The sequence below is a fragment of the Stegostoma tigrinum genome, chromosome 29 (assembly GCF_030684315.1).
Source record: "Stegostoma tigrinum isolate sSteTig4 chromosome 29, sSteTig4.hap1, whole genome shotgun sequence".
NCBI lineage: Eukaryota > Metazoa > Chordata > Chondrichthyes > Orectolobiformes > Stegostomatidae > Stegostoma > Stegostoma tigrinum.
The window spans coordinates 37,121,600-37,138,741 of NC_081382.1; the positions used below are offsets into that span (position 1 = coordinate 37,121,600).

The 17,142-nt window shown below is 46.7% G+C and overlaps 1 protein-coding gene across 8 annotated transcripts in view; it reads left to right on the forward strand.

Annotated features, from left to right (window-relative positions):
* Window positions 1-17,142, forward strand: part of LOC125465332 (dynamin-1) — a 284,914-nt gene that overhangs the window by 124,939 nt on the left and 142,833 nt on the right. For 6 of the 8 annotated variants that reach the window (XM_059638372.1, XM_059638371.1, XM_059638370.1 and 3 more), the window contains exon 10: window positions 3,928-4,066. In XM_059638372.1, the coding sequence (XP_059494355.1) occupies window positions 3,928-4,066 (139 nt within the window). Of the gene's footprint in view, window positions 1-3,927; window positions 4,067-7,464; window positions 7,604-17,142 lie in introns of all 8 variants that reach the window. The other 2 variants (XM_048558667.2, XM_059638374.1) reach the window with 1 other exon arrangement.

The window sequence follows — 17,142 nt, forward strand, 5'->3', positions numbered from 1 at the left end:
GGTAAGAGTTAAGGGGGAACAGATTGTGAGGAGTATGGTGGAGAGCCAGCATCGATTAATGGGGCTAAATGGCCTGTTCTGTTGGTGGCTGTTGGTCTGGCAGCAGATATTGGAGCTTGAGGCTCCATCTAGTGGCAGAGCTGGGAGACAACAGGCGTGACAGTTGACAGGCAATTTTACGATGAGGAGGGGGAGAATTGTTGCACAGCACAGAGGCATGGCAGAATATTCGTGGGGGGCACAGTTGAAGCATCAATTTGGTAAACAATGGGAGATGCATAATGTGAAACCTCCCTCTTCAAAAACAGGGAACAGAGCCCCTCCCCCTGCCCTAGCTGAGTGGGTGAAATCTCCTCGTTAAAATGAGCCACTTCCCTATCACGTTCCCTCTTCCACAGGTTGATGTAATATTGGGAGTACCAAAGGAAGCAGCTGCTTTCAGAGCTGATGTGAAAATCCAGTTGAGTAGATTCAGCACCAGACCCATCTGTTGTGCTGTGCTGTATTAATGACCCAGCTCTGAACGAAGACTGCTTTATATGAGTTCCCCTTCTGGGACTGGGTTAATGTTTCATTCACTGGCAGCAGGCTGCTGTTGGAGAGCTGCACCTGATAATCCTCAGTACGTACGTTCTCTAAGGCAGCTTTCCAGGTACCTCCTACGCAGGGACTGAGCTGACTGCCAGCAGCTACCATTTCTCCGTTTCAGACAATGTTCCCAAAATGTGGAGAGGCTTATCCTACAGTCCGACAGGAAAACAATCTCTGACTGGCCTGGAAAGATCGGGCTCTTTCCTGTTACCCTCTCCTCTTTCTCTCCTCCTCTCCCTTTGTCAGCTCTCTGTCTCCATCACTCTCTTTCTTTCTCCTCTCTCTGTTTTCGCTGGCATTCTCTATTCTTTTTCTCCTTGTCTGTGGTTTTTCATCTTTTTCTCTCTGATGAGCCTCTCTCTCCATCTGTGCATTTTTGCTCACTTTCTCCTTCTGCAAGTCTCTCTCCCCTTCCCTCTGCACCCCTCTCTTTCATCCTCCCTGTCTGTCTGTCTCTCTCTCCAAGGGTTTAGAGTAGATTTGCAGCTCGGGTTGTGGATGTTGAGGTTGGTTGGCTCGCCGAGTGGCTGGTTCACTATTCTGCAGGCGTTTCATTACCCTGCTGGGTAACATCATCAGTGCAGCCTCTGATGAAGCGCCATTGTGTTTTCCCGCCTGTTATTTGAAGTCTCTTTCTCTCTCCGTGTTTCATCTCTCTCTCTCCTTCCCTCTGTACCTCTCCCTCTCTCTCCCCCTCCCACTGTGTGTCTTTCTCTCCCTCTGCATACATCTTGCTGTCTTTCTGTCCCTTCCACTGTGTGTTTCCTGCTCTGCCTCCCTCTGCATGTCTTTCTGTCTCTCTCCCTCCCTGTACATCTGTCTCTGTCATCTCACCCTCTGTGTGTCTCTCTCTCTCTCTCTCTCTCTCTCTCTCTCTCTCTCTCTCTCTCTCTCTCTCTCTCTCTCTCTCTCTCTCCCCCTTTCTCTGCCTTCCACATGTTGTTCTGTCTCCCTCTACATCTCTGTCCCAGTCTCTATCTCCCCTCTATGCTCCTCTCTCTGGACCACACCACTGTGTGATTTTCTCTCAATGATTGGGCTGCCAATAGTGATGGAGATGGAGAATGAGTTGGATCTGCTGCTGGCCTCTGTGCAGCCAGATGAGTTTGTGTCGCTGGGAAGCTGGGAGCAGCTGTTTTCTCAACCACCTCAGACTGTCTGGCCAAGAACAAATCCTCCCTTTCACAGTCGCACAATCGCCATTCCTTAAAAGGGATGAGCATTCTATTTTCCCAGAAACTCTGAGATTAGCAGGAAAGTCAGAAAGACGAACACGAGTAGGTCATTCGGCCCCTCAAGCCTGCTGCACCATTCAGTCATGTCATGACTGATCCAATATTGCTTGTGTCCTCTCTGCCACCCAAACTTCAGAACTCCATTCCCTGCCTGATCAAGGCTCTTTCTCAGCCTTAAACATATGGAACAACTTTGCCCCGACAGCTCTCTGGGGCAAGGAGTTTCAAAGTCATTCAACCTTCTGGGAGAAGGAATTCCTTCTCATCAGCCTTAAGTTGACATCTGTTTATCCTAAGTCTATGCCATCTGGTCCTATACTCTCCCGTGAGTAGAATCTTCCTCTGAAATGTTTCAGTTCCCTCAGGAGTATTGGTTAGACGGGCATGTGTTCGGCCTAGATGTAAAACTTACAGATGATTGGAGTAGTGGATACCGCTTCTGATACAGAAATCAGAGGAGACCGGAGAGTGGATTTTTCCTGAGAGGGCAGATCGCTCAGGTTAACTACGTCTCTGCACAGGCAGATAGCAAGAACTGCCGATGCTGGAGTCAGAGATAACACGGTGTGGAGCTGCAGGAACACAGCAGGCCAGGCAGCATCAGAAGAGCAGGAAAGTTGACGTTTCAGGTCAGGACTCTTCTTTAGAAAGACCCTTTCTCTGAAGAAGGGTTCCGACCTGAAACATCAGCTTTCCTGCTCCTCTGATGCTGCCTGGCCTGCTGTGTTCCTCCAGCTCCACGCTGTGTCATCACTGTCCATCGCTGTCCTCTGGTGTTATCATGTTAGAAGCAGCTGTGATGTTTTGATATTGATAAGTCCCAAACACCCTTAAGCACTTCCATACCAGGGTCTAAGCGTTGCAGATACAGCTGTGTTGGTGGTCTTCCCAGATAATTTCTGATGGGGTTCTCATATTCAGCATTGGGGCAGTCCTGGCCTGTTGTAATGAATAGGGGTAGACTGGAGGAATGGGGCTGACTGGGTAACTCTGCAGCGAGGAAACATGGACCCAGTGGACCAAATGGACTCCTTCTGAGCCCTATTAGTAACAATACCTCCAAACTGCTCCTCATAATGTTCATTTTCTTTAGCTGTCTACCACATCCGCAACAAACTCTAGCTCACCAGAGAAAGTTTACCTCATTGTCAGATACTTTTCTGCGATAAAGTTCTAGTTTATCAAGAAATTAGGTCGCAGGCATTGACCTGTTACTCCTCCAGGCCTGGTTTTACACTCGACCCAAACCAATGGATTGGAGTCTTAAGCTCATAGAATGCCCACAGTGTGAAAAGAGGCCATTCAGCCCATCAAATTTGCACTGACCTTCCGAAAAGTGTCACACCCAGACCCTTCCCCTCCTACCCATTCCCTGAATTTCTGATGGCTAATCCACCTAGCCTGCACATCCCCGGACACTATGGGGCAACTTAGCGTGGCCAATCCACCCTAACCTGCACATCTTTGGACTGTGAGAGGAAACCGGAGCACCCGGATGGAACCCACGCAGACACAGGGAGAGTGTGTAAACTCCACACAGACAGTCGAGCCTGGGTCTGTGGTACTGGGGGGCAGCAGTTCTAACCACCGCACCACCCACTGAACCTTGCTGACTGCATGGTTTCTCTCCCCAGTAGGCTTGGCCTCCTCTCAAAACCTAGATGTTGGTAGGCGTGAGGTGACATTACAAAACTGCTTCAGAAAGTAGAAAGTAGATTGACTGCCTCAGTCCAATGCACTGACAGGATGGTGGTTGAGGGGAATTAGAAATGCGGAAATGGGGAGTTGGGTTGAAGGCTTAAGTCCAAACTACACGGCTTGATGTGGTCAAGAACATTCATCTCTGGATCTAACCAGTGTTGTAACAATCCTGGCAAGTGTGTGGGACCGACTCCAACTGGAGTTTCATTACCTCTCCACCACCCTTCCCCGAGAATCCATCACAAGAGGGAGTTCACTGAGCTCAGAGGAATTCTGTTGGTCTCTTTAATTTCTAACCTTGTGCTTTTTCCCCCCCTGAAAAGTGTGTATTTTTTTCTAAAGAAGAAGCAAAAGAAAAATTGATTGTTCAATACTTTGACGTTTTTCCTCACTTTGATAGAACGGGTCTTTTCACTCCTGATATGGCATTTGAAACGATTGTGAAAAAGCAGATCTTGAAGATCAGAGAGCCGTGCCTCAAATGTGTGGACATGGTTATCAATGAGTTAATCAGTACGGTTAGGCAGTGTACCAAGAAGGTAATTTGCTTTATCACAGAGTCCTGAAAAAACTTGCTGCCTGGTCTTGGATCTTCAGAAAGTTCTCCGCAGAGTGTTCTTTGGGTGTTTGGCCTTATAGCGACTGACAGTAACGTGGCTGTGGGCACTAGTCAATATTTTAGCATGCATGACTGCACACCAGAGCACAGCTTCTATCACTAATATTCACCTTTCTTCCTGGATATAATATTAAACCTCAAGCAGGAGTTTCACCAGATTAGGTCAATATTGTTTTGAAATTAAGAACTTTATGAAAATAAGCATGATCGATGCCATGGTCTGAGCGTACTGCTTTCCTAAGGAGTGCCTTTCCCTCGCTACTTTGACAACAACAACCCGCATTTTTGTACCGCCTTTCCAAAAGGTGGTCAAACCGCCCGCAAGAGCACCAGCAAATAAACTGACATTGTGCTGAGGCAGGAGCTGAAGGACCAGGTGGACAGACGTTTGGTCAAAGAGACAAGTTGTTTTTTAAAGGGTAGCCTTGAAAAAGAGAGGGAGAAGAATTCCTCAAGCGAAGAGCAGAGACCACTGATGGCCTGGCCACCAATGTCAGGATGAAGCAGGGCGAGAGGCGTCTGCTTTGGAGCAGTGCACAGGTCTGGGCTGGAGGGAGGGCCATCAATTAGGAAGAGACTGGGTGGAGAGAATGTAAAACAAACTAACATCTTCTCACAGCATCTGGGAGACCTTTATTCATTACACTTTGTTGGGTCAAGTTAACACGGTCTGATTTTGTTTGGCAGACGAGACCAGTTGAGCCATGTTGCTGAGCCCTTTAAGTCCAAACACCTATTTCACAGCTGTTTTCCGCTCCCAAAGTGCCAGCTGGAAATACATCAGCATGTCATCCATTCCCCAGTAATGGGTACAACATGGCGGGGGGGACCTGAAGTGACTGGGAGGACAAAAGTAGGCCTGAAATGGGTGTATGCCCTAACTTTAGAAGGTTCAAAAACTGGGAAGGGGAAACAGGATAAGAGTGTGAAATCGTGGTGGAACATTTGCTTTCTTCTGAAAACCTTCAGAACTAACCTTGGGGCACAAACATGACTTTCTTGGTGGGATGGGGAGGGAAGGAATAGGACCCTGTGTTTCTTTCCTCTTTCCCCCTCCTTGAGATTTCCAGACTCAAAACCCGACTGGCTGGTGCAAAAGCAGAGCTGGTCTCTTTCAAGTTTTATTGAGTCAATACCTGCCCCAGGAGTTCTTCATTTGAGCCTAGTTTTCAGCTGATGCAAACTTTGAGTTTAAAAATGGCTCAAGACTGCACCACTGGATATGATGGTTTCCTGGATTCATTATGAGGAAAGGGAGCAGGCATCTGACAAACAAGTATTCAACCGGCCAGCTAGTCCACTCGAGCCCTAACTATTGCAGAAATGGCTTGTGTGGCAATTCCTTGTAGAGTCTGTTTTGGTTTCACAGATAGTCATTCCCACTGCGCAGCCTGGAATAATCTTGTGATCATCTCAATTGTGCCGCAGCCTCTTCAATATCTACACAACATTCCACCCCACATCCATATTCCCCTGCCAGGTCTGTTTGAAGTGCAGCTATTTATATATTTCACGAGAATCAATATCCATAATCCTTGTTTTCTGAAGAAAAGCATTGACATGAAATTATTCCCAAGCAAAATATTTAGCAAGGTACAATATTGACTGTCTTAAAATTGAGAGGGCTGATAGAGCAATCAGTATGTACCACAAGGACAATTCAACCTGGCAGCTAGAACATCATTGAAAATGGCTTCATTTGTGTAGCGCCTAACCTCTTTGTGCTGGAATTGGCCATTCCACCTTTTGAGCTCGTTCTGGCTCTTTTGGAAAGCTATTCAATTAATTCAATGGTCTCAATGTGGACTTTACCAGTTTCAAAATCTTCCCACCTCCGGCCTCACCCCATGACCAGCCCTCCCTCTCATCCCCGCCTCCTTGATCTGACACAACCTGTCCATCTTCTCTCCCACCTATCTGCTCCTCCCACCTCACTAACCAATCCCCACCACTGCCTACCTGCACTCACCTGTCACCATCCCACCTACCTTCCCCAGCCCCACCTCGCCTCTCTATTTATTTCCCAGCTCCCTTCCTCCTCCCTATTTTGAGGAAACGTCCTGACCCGAAACGTCAGCCTTCCTGCTCGTCTGATGATGCTTGGCCTGCTGTGTTCACCCAGCTCCACACCTTGTTATCTCAGATTCTCCAGCATCTGCAGTTCCTACTATCTCCTACTGACCTCATTCTGCCAAAGCCCTTTACAGCCCCAGCTCCTGTTAACCTTCTGTGCTGGGAGGTGACGTTGCCTCCTCACATTCTCAACCTCAGAGGGCTATGATTACTCAGTTTGTACGATTACTCAACCACATCCCTACCCCCAACGTCAGCCCCAATGCTCTGACGTTGCTGATTCTTTCTTGGGCGTGCAGAGCACGTTGTGGTTATTGAACACAGTTAATCATTCCTTGCCCTTCTCTGGAACGTTGTCAAACAAAATGTTCCCACGAGCCAAGCAAGAAGGTGCTGGGGCTAGTGATCGAAAGCTTGGTTGAGGAATAGGCTATGAAGATCTGACAGCAGTTATTCCAAAGAAGTAACATAACAGAGTCCTTCCATCCTCATCATCCATTAGCTGGATAGTGACCCAGATATCTCCCTGAACTACCAGGGGCACGTAATCTATAAGACATAGGAGTGGAAATAAGGCCATTCGGCCCATCAAGTCCAGCAGAGAAAATGACTGGCTGTGTTATCAAGAGGAAGCTTTCTTTTCTTTCTGATGTAGAGAGGGTAAAGTGAACACCATTGGTATGAGAGCCTACCTCGTATGTTGTGTTGCACACACCATGGGATGTATAGCATATCCATGGTGCTGAGTGGTGTTGGGATGCCGGCTCTTCCTAATGATGATCACTGACCCTTGACCCCGATACTGAGATTAGTCTCACTGGAGAAATAGTTGGGGCGTTGAGCAAAATTGATGTCAGTTTGCAGCCAAATTTCCTGAACTCATTGGAAGACAGTTCAAATCACTTTACAAGGTTTTTAACAAGAGGTTTTGGCACGAGCTGAGCCAACAAATCTTTAACTTGGTCTCCGATTCTTAATGGAGTGTCTGAAGCTGATTCGAAACTGAACCTCCCAATCTGTTGAGTACTTGTTTGTTAAAGCCTGCGCTTCTCCTCTGCCCCCACCAACCCACTCTGTCCTCCCCACCCCCCCTCCCCCAGTTTGAAAGCCTTTGTAGGTAACCAAGGTCTTACATCTCCTTTTGCTTTATGTCCTATCCCCATGTTTTCACCCCCACACCCTGCTGCCCCTCACCTTCTCCCCTCGCCCTCCTTGTTGTCATTTTCCTCTCACGCTGCAATATAGAACTGGGCTCTTCACCCCTGACCTTGCTTTTGAGGCTATAGTGAAAAAGCAGATCCAAAAGCTGAAGGAGCCATGTTTGAAGTGCGTAGATATGGTAGTGAGCGAACTCACCGGCACCATCAGAAAGTGTACCGAAAAGGTAAAAGCTCACATCCTTCTCTATGAACCCTGCCTTTGCTCCATTAATTTATTTAACTCAAAAGTTAAATTGGTGCCTTTTTTATTCTAAGGCAATGCTGACTAAAATTTCCTGTTATATGTGAGCTTCAGATTTCAGAAGGACGTCAGCTGTAGGGTCTTGTTTATTTGGGCTATGTGAGTCAGCTGTATTTCAGTGGACAGATACTGGGCTGCTCTGCACCCTCTCATTTCCAAACTCATACAGACAGACATGATGCTCTTTCTGAGGCCTTTGACTGAATCCCGTCTTCCAACTTTATCAGCTGTTTGTTTTAAAGTGATCTCTATCAAATGCTTTGGCCCAGGGCTGCGAACTCTTGTCTTATGAGCAGTCCCTAGGATGAGGGTCCACGATAACTCTTCATCTTCATTTCACTCCTGAAGTGGTCGTGGGTTTTACTGAGTTGCCGAAGATAATTTCTCTATACTTACCGTTGCGAACTGTATGATATGGAGATGAAAGATAGACAAGCAGGTCTTCGACTGTTCTACTTTATAACCAGCTTCTCACAAGGCAAGGTGATGGCAAAATGGTAATGTACTGGACCAGAGAGCCGGGCTAATGCTCTGGGGTTATTAATTCAAATCACCATGCTAGGTGGTCAAATTTGAATTCAATAAAAGTCTGGGTTTAAGAAGTTAGCCTCATGTTGACTCGGTATTCACTATCAATTGTACAAACCCATCAGGATCACCCCTGTCTCCTTGCAGAAGGAATCTACCATCCTTACCCAGTTTGGCCTACGTGTGACTCCAGACCCACAGCAACTTGCCCTGTGGGCAATGAGTGTCAGTGATGTCCACATTCCATGAACAAATTTAAAACAAAAACCTAGATCCATGGTCATTCATCATGGTCATTTGATGAATATTTCACTAGTTGCCATTGGCTGTCCATCTACATTGGCACAGTATGTCAGTTTTGTCACCTCCGAAATCTTTATTAAATGGTGAAATAACTCACCAGAGGCTGGCATCCCATTACCAATCACCCTTTGTTTACAAACACGTACCTTTTGACAATAACACTGCTTCTGACTGAGTCCAGCGTTCAGGAGTTCAATATCTCTGACATTCACCCTTTTATGTCAGCCAGGGCTCCCTGATTGGACCAGATTAACAGCCCCAGGCAGGGAACTCATATTCTGCGAGGTCCAGCTGGCTGACCTCGTTACAATTGTTACAAGTGGAATTTTCTTTTAATTAGTGTGAAAATTGAAAACCTTTATGACTTTCAATATATCAGATTCACTTTACCCCAACGGGAGTGAACCACTCAGCCTTGGGCACGCTGCAGCCATCTTTGGCCTGAGTTGTCCAAACCACTGCCCAAACACCATTCCTTTGCATCCAGAGAAGCTTCAGCAAGGCCTCAGCATTTCTGTTCTAGTTTGTTGTTTTCATTCCACATTTTTGATGTGTTCAAAACAAAAGTGGAATCAGACAATGCTCTAGCATTGTGACGGTAGATTTTAACAGCCTGTCTACTTCAGTACAGTTACTCCTCTGTATGTGACTGAAATGGGTATAATTTAGCAGGCCCGAATACTGGAATTCAGGCTGTTGCCAAGTTGGTTAGGAGGTGCGTTGCTTTTAACTGTGAGGGCGATGAGTTTTTTCAGCGTTGAATAGGGATCTTTATTCTTCTTAGCCTCAGATTACTGTTTTTGGTTGGGCCGCTTAGGGCTTGTGAGGCCCATGTTGTTTCGGGCCTTGAAGCCTGACTGACCGACTGACAAGGATCACCCAATTATGGACCCACTAAAATGAAAGCCTCAAATTATTGAAGAATGTGGCATTTTCCGGATTACTTCCCAGACGGAAAATCCAGTAATATTTGGAATGTCTTGATAACTCTAGTTCTCCATTTTAAAATGCACAAGACGGGTTGGACCAGTTTTAATGGTCTTTCCTTGGGTTAGAGAAGCAAGAGAGCTCTGCCTGGTTGAACAAAGGAACTGTGGACTACTCCCACTGTTAAGCCCAACCCCTCCCAATCTGTCACCCCTCCCAACCCTCCCATTACCATGTGTACCGCAGTTCTGGCCTACACAGGCATGACTTTCCTAGGGGCCTGCTTGATGTATTGGGTAACCAGAGGGAATCAACAAAACTCCCAGAAATGTCACCTTAAGTGGAATCAGATGCGGTTCTTTTAAGATGTTGTGATCTGTTTTCCTTTGGGGGGGTTTCCTTTCCAAAAAGAGCACTTTGTCATCTTGCAATTGGCAGCCTTGAAAGGCTGAAACAGTAAATAGGCCTAGAGGACCACTCTCTCAGTCAAGAGAGAGAGACACACACAGTTGGTGGTGGTTTAACCTGAGGGTCGCTACACGTCAGGTAGCGGGTGAGTTTGAGCGGGTGGGACCTTCATAGTAACCTCTGTCAGTGCGGGAATCAGATTGCGCTGTTGACATCACTTTGTATCACAAACCAGCCATCCAGCCAACTGAGCTAGTGAACCCCAACAATCTTGTAATGCCTTGGACATGGTTATCAGTGAGTTGGAACACCAGGGTGTGGACTTTTAGTGGAAGGGATGGGACTGATTGCATCATCTTAGTTCTCCTCAGGGAATGGAATGGTCTGGAGGATGGTTAAACAGCATGATCCAACAACCATCCTTATGTTTTCCCTGTTCCTGGTGACAACCAAGGGGATGACCAGTGAACGAAGTTAAAAAAAAATTGATAGGGTCAATCCAGAGATTCCTCACAGTGTGAAAGCAGGCCATTCCTCCCATCAAGCCCACACCAACTCTTCTACCACATAACCCTGCATTTCCCACCGCCAACCCACATGTCTTTGGACCACAGGAGGAAAACAAAGCACTGGGCAGAAACACAGGGAGAACATGCAAACTTCACTCAGATAATCACCGCAGGGTGAGATTGGCCCCAGGTCCCTGGCACTGCGAGGCAGGAGTGCTAAACACTCAGCCACCCTCTGGCGGTGAAAATCAAAGCAAGAATGCTAAAGCTTCAAATTGTGGTTAGGCGAGAGAGAGATGGTAGTGCAGCGGTAATGTTCCTGGAAATAATCCAGATAGGCCCAGGCTAATCCTCTAGGGGCAAGGTTTGAATTCTTCCAAAGTGATCTTGGAATTGCAGTGGAATTCTGGGTCTCATAATGTAGAGGTAGTGTCCCAACCTTTGGGCCAGGGGTCCAAAGTTCAAGTCGCACTTGCTTCAGAGGAGTGTGATGACAGTGCTGAGTGTGTTGACCAAGTTAGTACCAAAGTAGGGCATTGAAAGGACGATCTTTACCAGCATTTCCTTGCACAAAGTGTGTTGGAAACTTGGAACTTAGTTACCTCCAAAAAGCAGTTGAGGTCAATGGTCAACTAGAAATGGGTTTTTGGTGGGTAAACCTGTTAAGAGACATAGAACCAAGGTGAGATGATGGAGTTGAGATGGCAGAAAAGGTTTGTAGAGGTTTGACGGCCTCCTACTGCTCCCCATGTGTTGCTTGATCTAAGTGTGGATTTGATGCATGATGAAAAGCATGAAGTGTGTTCACGGCTTTCAGGAGGTTATCAGCATAGCCTCAATAGAGTGAAAGCACTCTAGATCAGGAGAGTCATTAGCCAGCGGTTTAGTTCGGTTATCCTTGAGGTGTAGCTCTGAAGTCTCATTGCTCACATTCCTCATTCTTTCCCCAACAAAAGGCTATAGTGGCTTTGGAAAGGAAATATTGACCTCCTTTACAACTTCATTTGACAATGGCTTTTACCAAATAAATCCCTCACCTTCAGATTCTATCGTTTGTCAACACTGTGTCGACCAATCTGTTCTTCATTTATAGCACTGGTGCTCCATCATGACATTTATCATTGTCATCACTATCTCAAACAATAATATTCTCTGCAGTTCAGATTGAGTAACTTCATTCCTCCTTTATTCAATATACTTTCATGGGATGTGGGTGTCACTGGCTGGGCTCAGCATTTATTGCCTGTCCCTAGTTGCCCTTGAGAAGGTGGTGGTGAGCTGCCCTCTTGAACTGTTACAGTCCATGTGTTGTTGTTTGACTCAAAGCAAGAATGCTCAAGCTTCAAATTGTGAGATAACAAAGTGTGGAGCTGGATGAACACAGCAGGCCAAGCAGCATCTCAGGAGCACAAAAGCTGACGTTTCGGGCCTAGACCCTTCATCGTGTGCTCCTGAGATGCTGCTTGGCCTGCTGTGTTCATCCAGCTCCACACTTTGTTATCTCGGATTCTCCAGCATCTGCAGTTCCCCTTATCACAGCTTCAAATTGTGGTTAGGCGAGAGATGGTAGAGCAGCGGTAATGTTCCTGGAAATATTCCGGATAGGCCCAGGTTAATCCTCTACAGGCAAGGTTTGAATTCTTCCAAAGTGAGCTTGGAATTGCAATGAAATTCTGGGATCTCATAATGCCGTGGTAGTGTCCCTACCTCTGGGCCGGGGGTGGAGGGGGGGCAGGTTCAAGTCCCACTTGCTCCAGAGGAGTGTAACAATTTATTTACACGTGGAAAGTCCTCAACACTGATCTAGCCCCTCAGAGTGAATAGGACCTCTGATTCGGTTTATATCTGTCAGCCTGATTGGATGACATTAACCGTCCCATTCAGAGAGTTCATATTTTATGAGGTCCACCTGGCTGACCTCATTGCAGTTCACTGCGTCCCATGAGTGCGAGGACATAGGTTGGTTCTGTTTGCTGTAGTTTCTCCAGCGGCATTTCACAGCGGGTCAGTCTCCTCCCACTCTGCCTGGGAGTAGGGAGATCATAACGCACAGTGGCTCACCTCTTGCACCCGGAGCGACTCAGAAAGAATTCATTCACCTCTTTGGGCCGGTAAAGGCTTTGAGGCACCGACATCCTTCACGCCCATCTCAGATTCCAAGGTATCGTCAATGCTTGATGGAACGGCCTGAAAGGCTGTCAGGGAGCCGGGCGCGTTTTGCTCCCGCGCTGTTTATGGGTTTGCAGCTTTTCATTTAGCCCACTTGCTTGTTCAGGACTGTCGCACCTACCTGTACCTCATACATCACTAGACCTGACCTTGCTTCAACCATGCTTCTTACCCACGCTGGGCCATTCCCACGGTTCCTATGCCAAACTTTGTCTCCTGAAGTAAACTGCCTGTCTTATTTAGCGGAGTCTTGCGTCTGGCGTTGACATTTCTGATGGCATTTTGCTCCCACTCCCCACTGCCCAGGACCAGGAAGATTGGATTTAACCTGGAGCGGAGTCTTCTCCCCATTAGCAACTCTGCTGGAGCTATCCCTTTCGTTGCAAGAGGGTTGGTCCTGGAATCGAATCGGAACCAGGACAGTTTGTTACCGAGTGAAGCTGTCGGCTGTTATTTTAAGCCTGCCTTCAATGTTTGGACTGCTCTGACTGCCACACCATCGGATAACGGATGGTGAGGAGCTAACCTTATGTGAGAAATGCCATTCAACACTCGGGAATACTCAGACTCCCTGCTGGTAAGCAATGGCCCGTTATCCATGACCACCACTTCCGGTGCTCCCTGTATTGAAAGGATGCGCTTAGTTTTTCTATCATTGTCTTGTGTTTGACGAATGAACTCTATGCACATCCAGCCATTTTGAGTGGACGCCCACAATGACCAAAAGCATTGACCCCATGAAAGAACCTGCGTAGCCAACATGTAACCGAGTCCAGGGTTTACCGGGCCATTCCCATGAATGTGGGGGGAGCTACTGGCCTGTAATTCTTGTCCTTGTGGGAACTCTGCCACCAATGCAGCTATGCTTGCATCCAGTCCTGGTCGCCAGACATAACTTCCTGCCGACATCTTCATTTTGGAAGCCCCTGGATGACCCTGGTGGATTTCAGCCAGTATCTGGTGGCAACCTTTGCTCAGGACAATTACTCTTACTTGCCATAATAATATGCCGTCCTCTTCTGTGATCTGGTCTCTCTAGGTCCAAAAGGTTTTCAATTCTGGTTGCTCTTTCATTTCCCCCATCCCCACCAGCTGTTTCAGTTTTGCCAGGGCCAGATCTATCTTCATCCAAAGGCTGATATTGTCAGCTGTGACTGGAAGTGTGTCCAGAAAATTTAAAACCATTATGGACTCTTCCATTGGTGGGTTCCACCGGTAGTAGATCTGCCAGTGGGAGGTGGCTCAATGACTCTACATTTGCTACTTGGCTGCCTGGGATGGTGTTCGAGTTTATAATTATACACACAGAATTAAAGCCCACCACCAAATTTGGCCTGAAGCTACGGGCAGCACTGCCTTGTCCTCTTTAAGTGGACCTAGCATGTTTTATGGCCTATTATTATTACAAATTTATGTCCATAAAGGTATTGGTGGAATTTGTTGACTCCAAATATGACCATCAAACTTTTCTTCTGTATCTGGATGTATTTACTTTCTGCATTAGCCTAAGTGCTGGATGCATAAACTATTGGGCGTTCCTCTCCATTGGGTCACCTCTGAGCTAATGTTACCCATTACTGTACAGAGAGGCATCTCGTGTCAATACTAGGTCTCACTTGGGATCATAGTGTGCTAAACCCTTAGAGGGTGATAACTGGTTCTTCACTTTCCCTGAGAGCTGTGGCATAGCTATGTGACCAATTCCAAGGCCGACCATTCTTTGAGAGTTGGTGCAAAGGTTCCAGGTTATTTATGAACTTTCTGTAATAATTCAGCAGCCCAAGGAAAGGCCTAAGCTTTAGACCTGACCTGGGAGCCAGAGCTCCTTTGATCGCCCTCACTTTATCGCCCAATAGGTGTAACCTGGTCTTGCCAACTCTCTAGCCCAAGTAGCCCACGTGGGGTGCCTGGAACACCCACTTTTCCCTTCTACACCTGGAAGAAACGTCTAAGGCCAATGTCCAAGTGTTCGTTATCGGTCTTCCCGGTTATTAGCAAGTCACCTAGTTAAATGGCAATCTGGGATAGACCTTGTAAAATGTCCTCTGTTGTCCACTGAAAAATCGCACAGGTTGATAATACCCCAAATGGCATTCTCATACATTGGTGCAAACCCTACTGGGTATTAATTGTGGCATATCTCTGGAAATCCTCATCTAATTGCAATTGCAAGGATGAGTAGCTCATGTCCAGCTTCATGAATGACGGCCCTCCTGCCAACTTTGCGTATAAATCCTCAATGCCAGGGATTGGGTATTTATCCAGCTGCGAGAAGCTGTTAGCTGTTAGTTTGAAATCCTTGCAAAGACGAACTGACCCATCAGGCTTCACAGTTGGTACGACCAGTGCTGGCCATTCTGAAGCCTGGTCTGGTTTGATGGTCCCTTCGCTCTCCTCTACTTTTGCCCATAACGCAAAGGCAGTGGTGGGCCTTGCAGAATCATGGGATTGCTGCATGGTCAATATGCAATGTGGCCTTGGCTCTTTTAAAAAGTCCCTGGACCTTCCTGCGAAACTTCTGGGTACTTAATTAGGACTTCACTCAGGCAGCCATTTTCTAATTGAAAAATGTTGAGCAATCTCGGTGAATATTTCTCAACCAACTTTGTTCCATCAAGCTTGGATCTGAGCGTTTTACTACAAATGGCGGTAATTGAACTAGCTGCTTCTCATTTGAGACCGGAACTGAAGCTGTACCCTTGATCTATAAAGGTTTCCCAGTGTAGGTTCTCAATCTAGCTGAGATCTTGCGCAAATTAAGTATCGCAGTCCAGTGCAAATTTTATTAAAAGCAGGATCTGCAATCATTGAACTTCCGCACCAGTATTGACCTCCATTAGAAGCGGGTGACCATTTAACCAAATATTTATTTTGATTGGTTCTGATTTGAATGTTGCTCAGCAATGTAACTGTTCCAAGCCAGATGTAGGTGGGCTTTCCAGTGTGTGCACTCTCCTGCATACCAGCCTATGAGTTTTCTTACTCAATTTAAGTCCAGTGAGACTCTTTCGCTGTCTCGAGTCCACATACCAGTAACAACTGCAATGACTCACCAGTCCTCAACCTGAAGAAGATTGTAATCTTTGCTTTAGGACTTTGCTGTGGGCTGACCTAGAGTCCCTCTGATCAGGATATGTCCTGAGCGAGGTTGTACAATTGCCTTTACTCAAGTGATGTCCCCCAACTCCGTCAGCCTGATCAGCGTCTGTACTTCCGTTGGAATGCCCTGTAACTTGTATGCTTCACTTGCTGCATTTTCCAGTGATAAAGCCAGTTGCAGTGCCTGTTTGATGTCCAGTTGGCCTTCAGCTAGTCGACTGTTTTCCATGGTCCCATCGTTAAACCCACATACCAAACGGTCTCTCAGCATCTCATTAAGGCTTAAACAAAGTCACATGTCTCTACCAGTCGCATTAACCTTGTTCAAAAATCCTACAGAACCCACTGGCTCTCAAATTGCTAGGCAACACTGACAGCTTCTCAGAATTAGACGAGGCTTGGGGTCATGATATTCCTTAACTAAACCTTAACCTTGTAAGTAGGAAATCGTGTCTCATGATAACAAAGTTTGAAGCTGGATGAACACAGCAGGCCAAGCAGCATCTTAGCTTTTGTGCTCCCCTGATGCTGCTTGGCCTGCTGTGTTCATACAGCTTCATACTTTGTTATCTCGGATTCTCCAGCATCTGCAGTTCCCATTATCTCTGATCACAATTGTGTCTCATGAACTTGATTGAGCTTTTTTGAAGAAGTAACCAAGAGGATTGATGAGGGCAGAGCAGTGAACGTGATCTGTATAGGCTTCAGTAAGGCGTTGGTAGGCTGGTTAACAAGGTTAGATCACACCAAATAGAGGAAGAACTAGCTATTTGGATACAGACCTGGCTTGAAGCTAGAAGACAGAGGTTGGTGGCGGAGGGTTGCTTTGTAGACTGGAGGCCTGTGACCAATGGTGTGTCACAAAGATCGGTGCTGGGTCCACTGCTTTTTGATGTGAACGTAGGAGGTATGGTTAATTAGTTTGCAGATGATGCTAAAATTGGAGGTGTAGTGGTCAGATGGGCTCATGGGCCAAGGAATGGCAGCTGGAGTTTACTTTAAATTATTGTGAGGTGCTGCATTTTGGAAAGGCAAATCAGGGCAGGACTTATATACCTAACGATAAGTCCTGTTGCTGAACAAAGAGACCTTGGAGTTCAGATTCATAGTTCCTTGAAAGTGGAGTCACAGGAGATAGGATAGTGAAGAAGGCATTTGGTATGCTTGCCTTTACTGGTCAGTGCATTGAGTAAAGGAGTTGGGAGGTCATGTTGCAGCTGTACAGGACATTAGTTCGGCCACTGTTGGAATACTGCATTCAATTCCAGTCTCCCTGCTGTAGGAAGGATGTTGTGAAACTTGAAAGGGTTCAGAAAAGATTTACAAAGATGTTGCCATGGTTTGGAGGGTTTGAGCTACAGGGAGAGGCTGAATAGGTTGGGGCTATTTTCCCTGGAGCGTTGGAGGCTGAGGGGTGACCTTATAGAGGTTTATAAAATCATGAGGAACATGGATAGGATGAATAGACAAGGTCTTTTCCCCAGGGTGGGGGAGTCCAAAACTGGAGGGCACAGGTTTA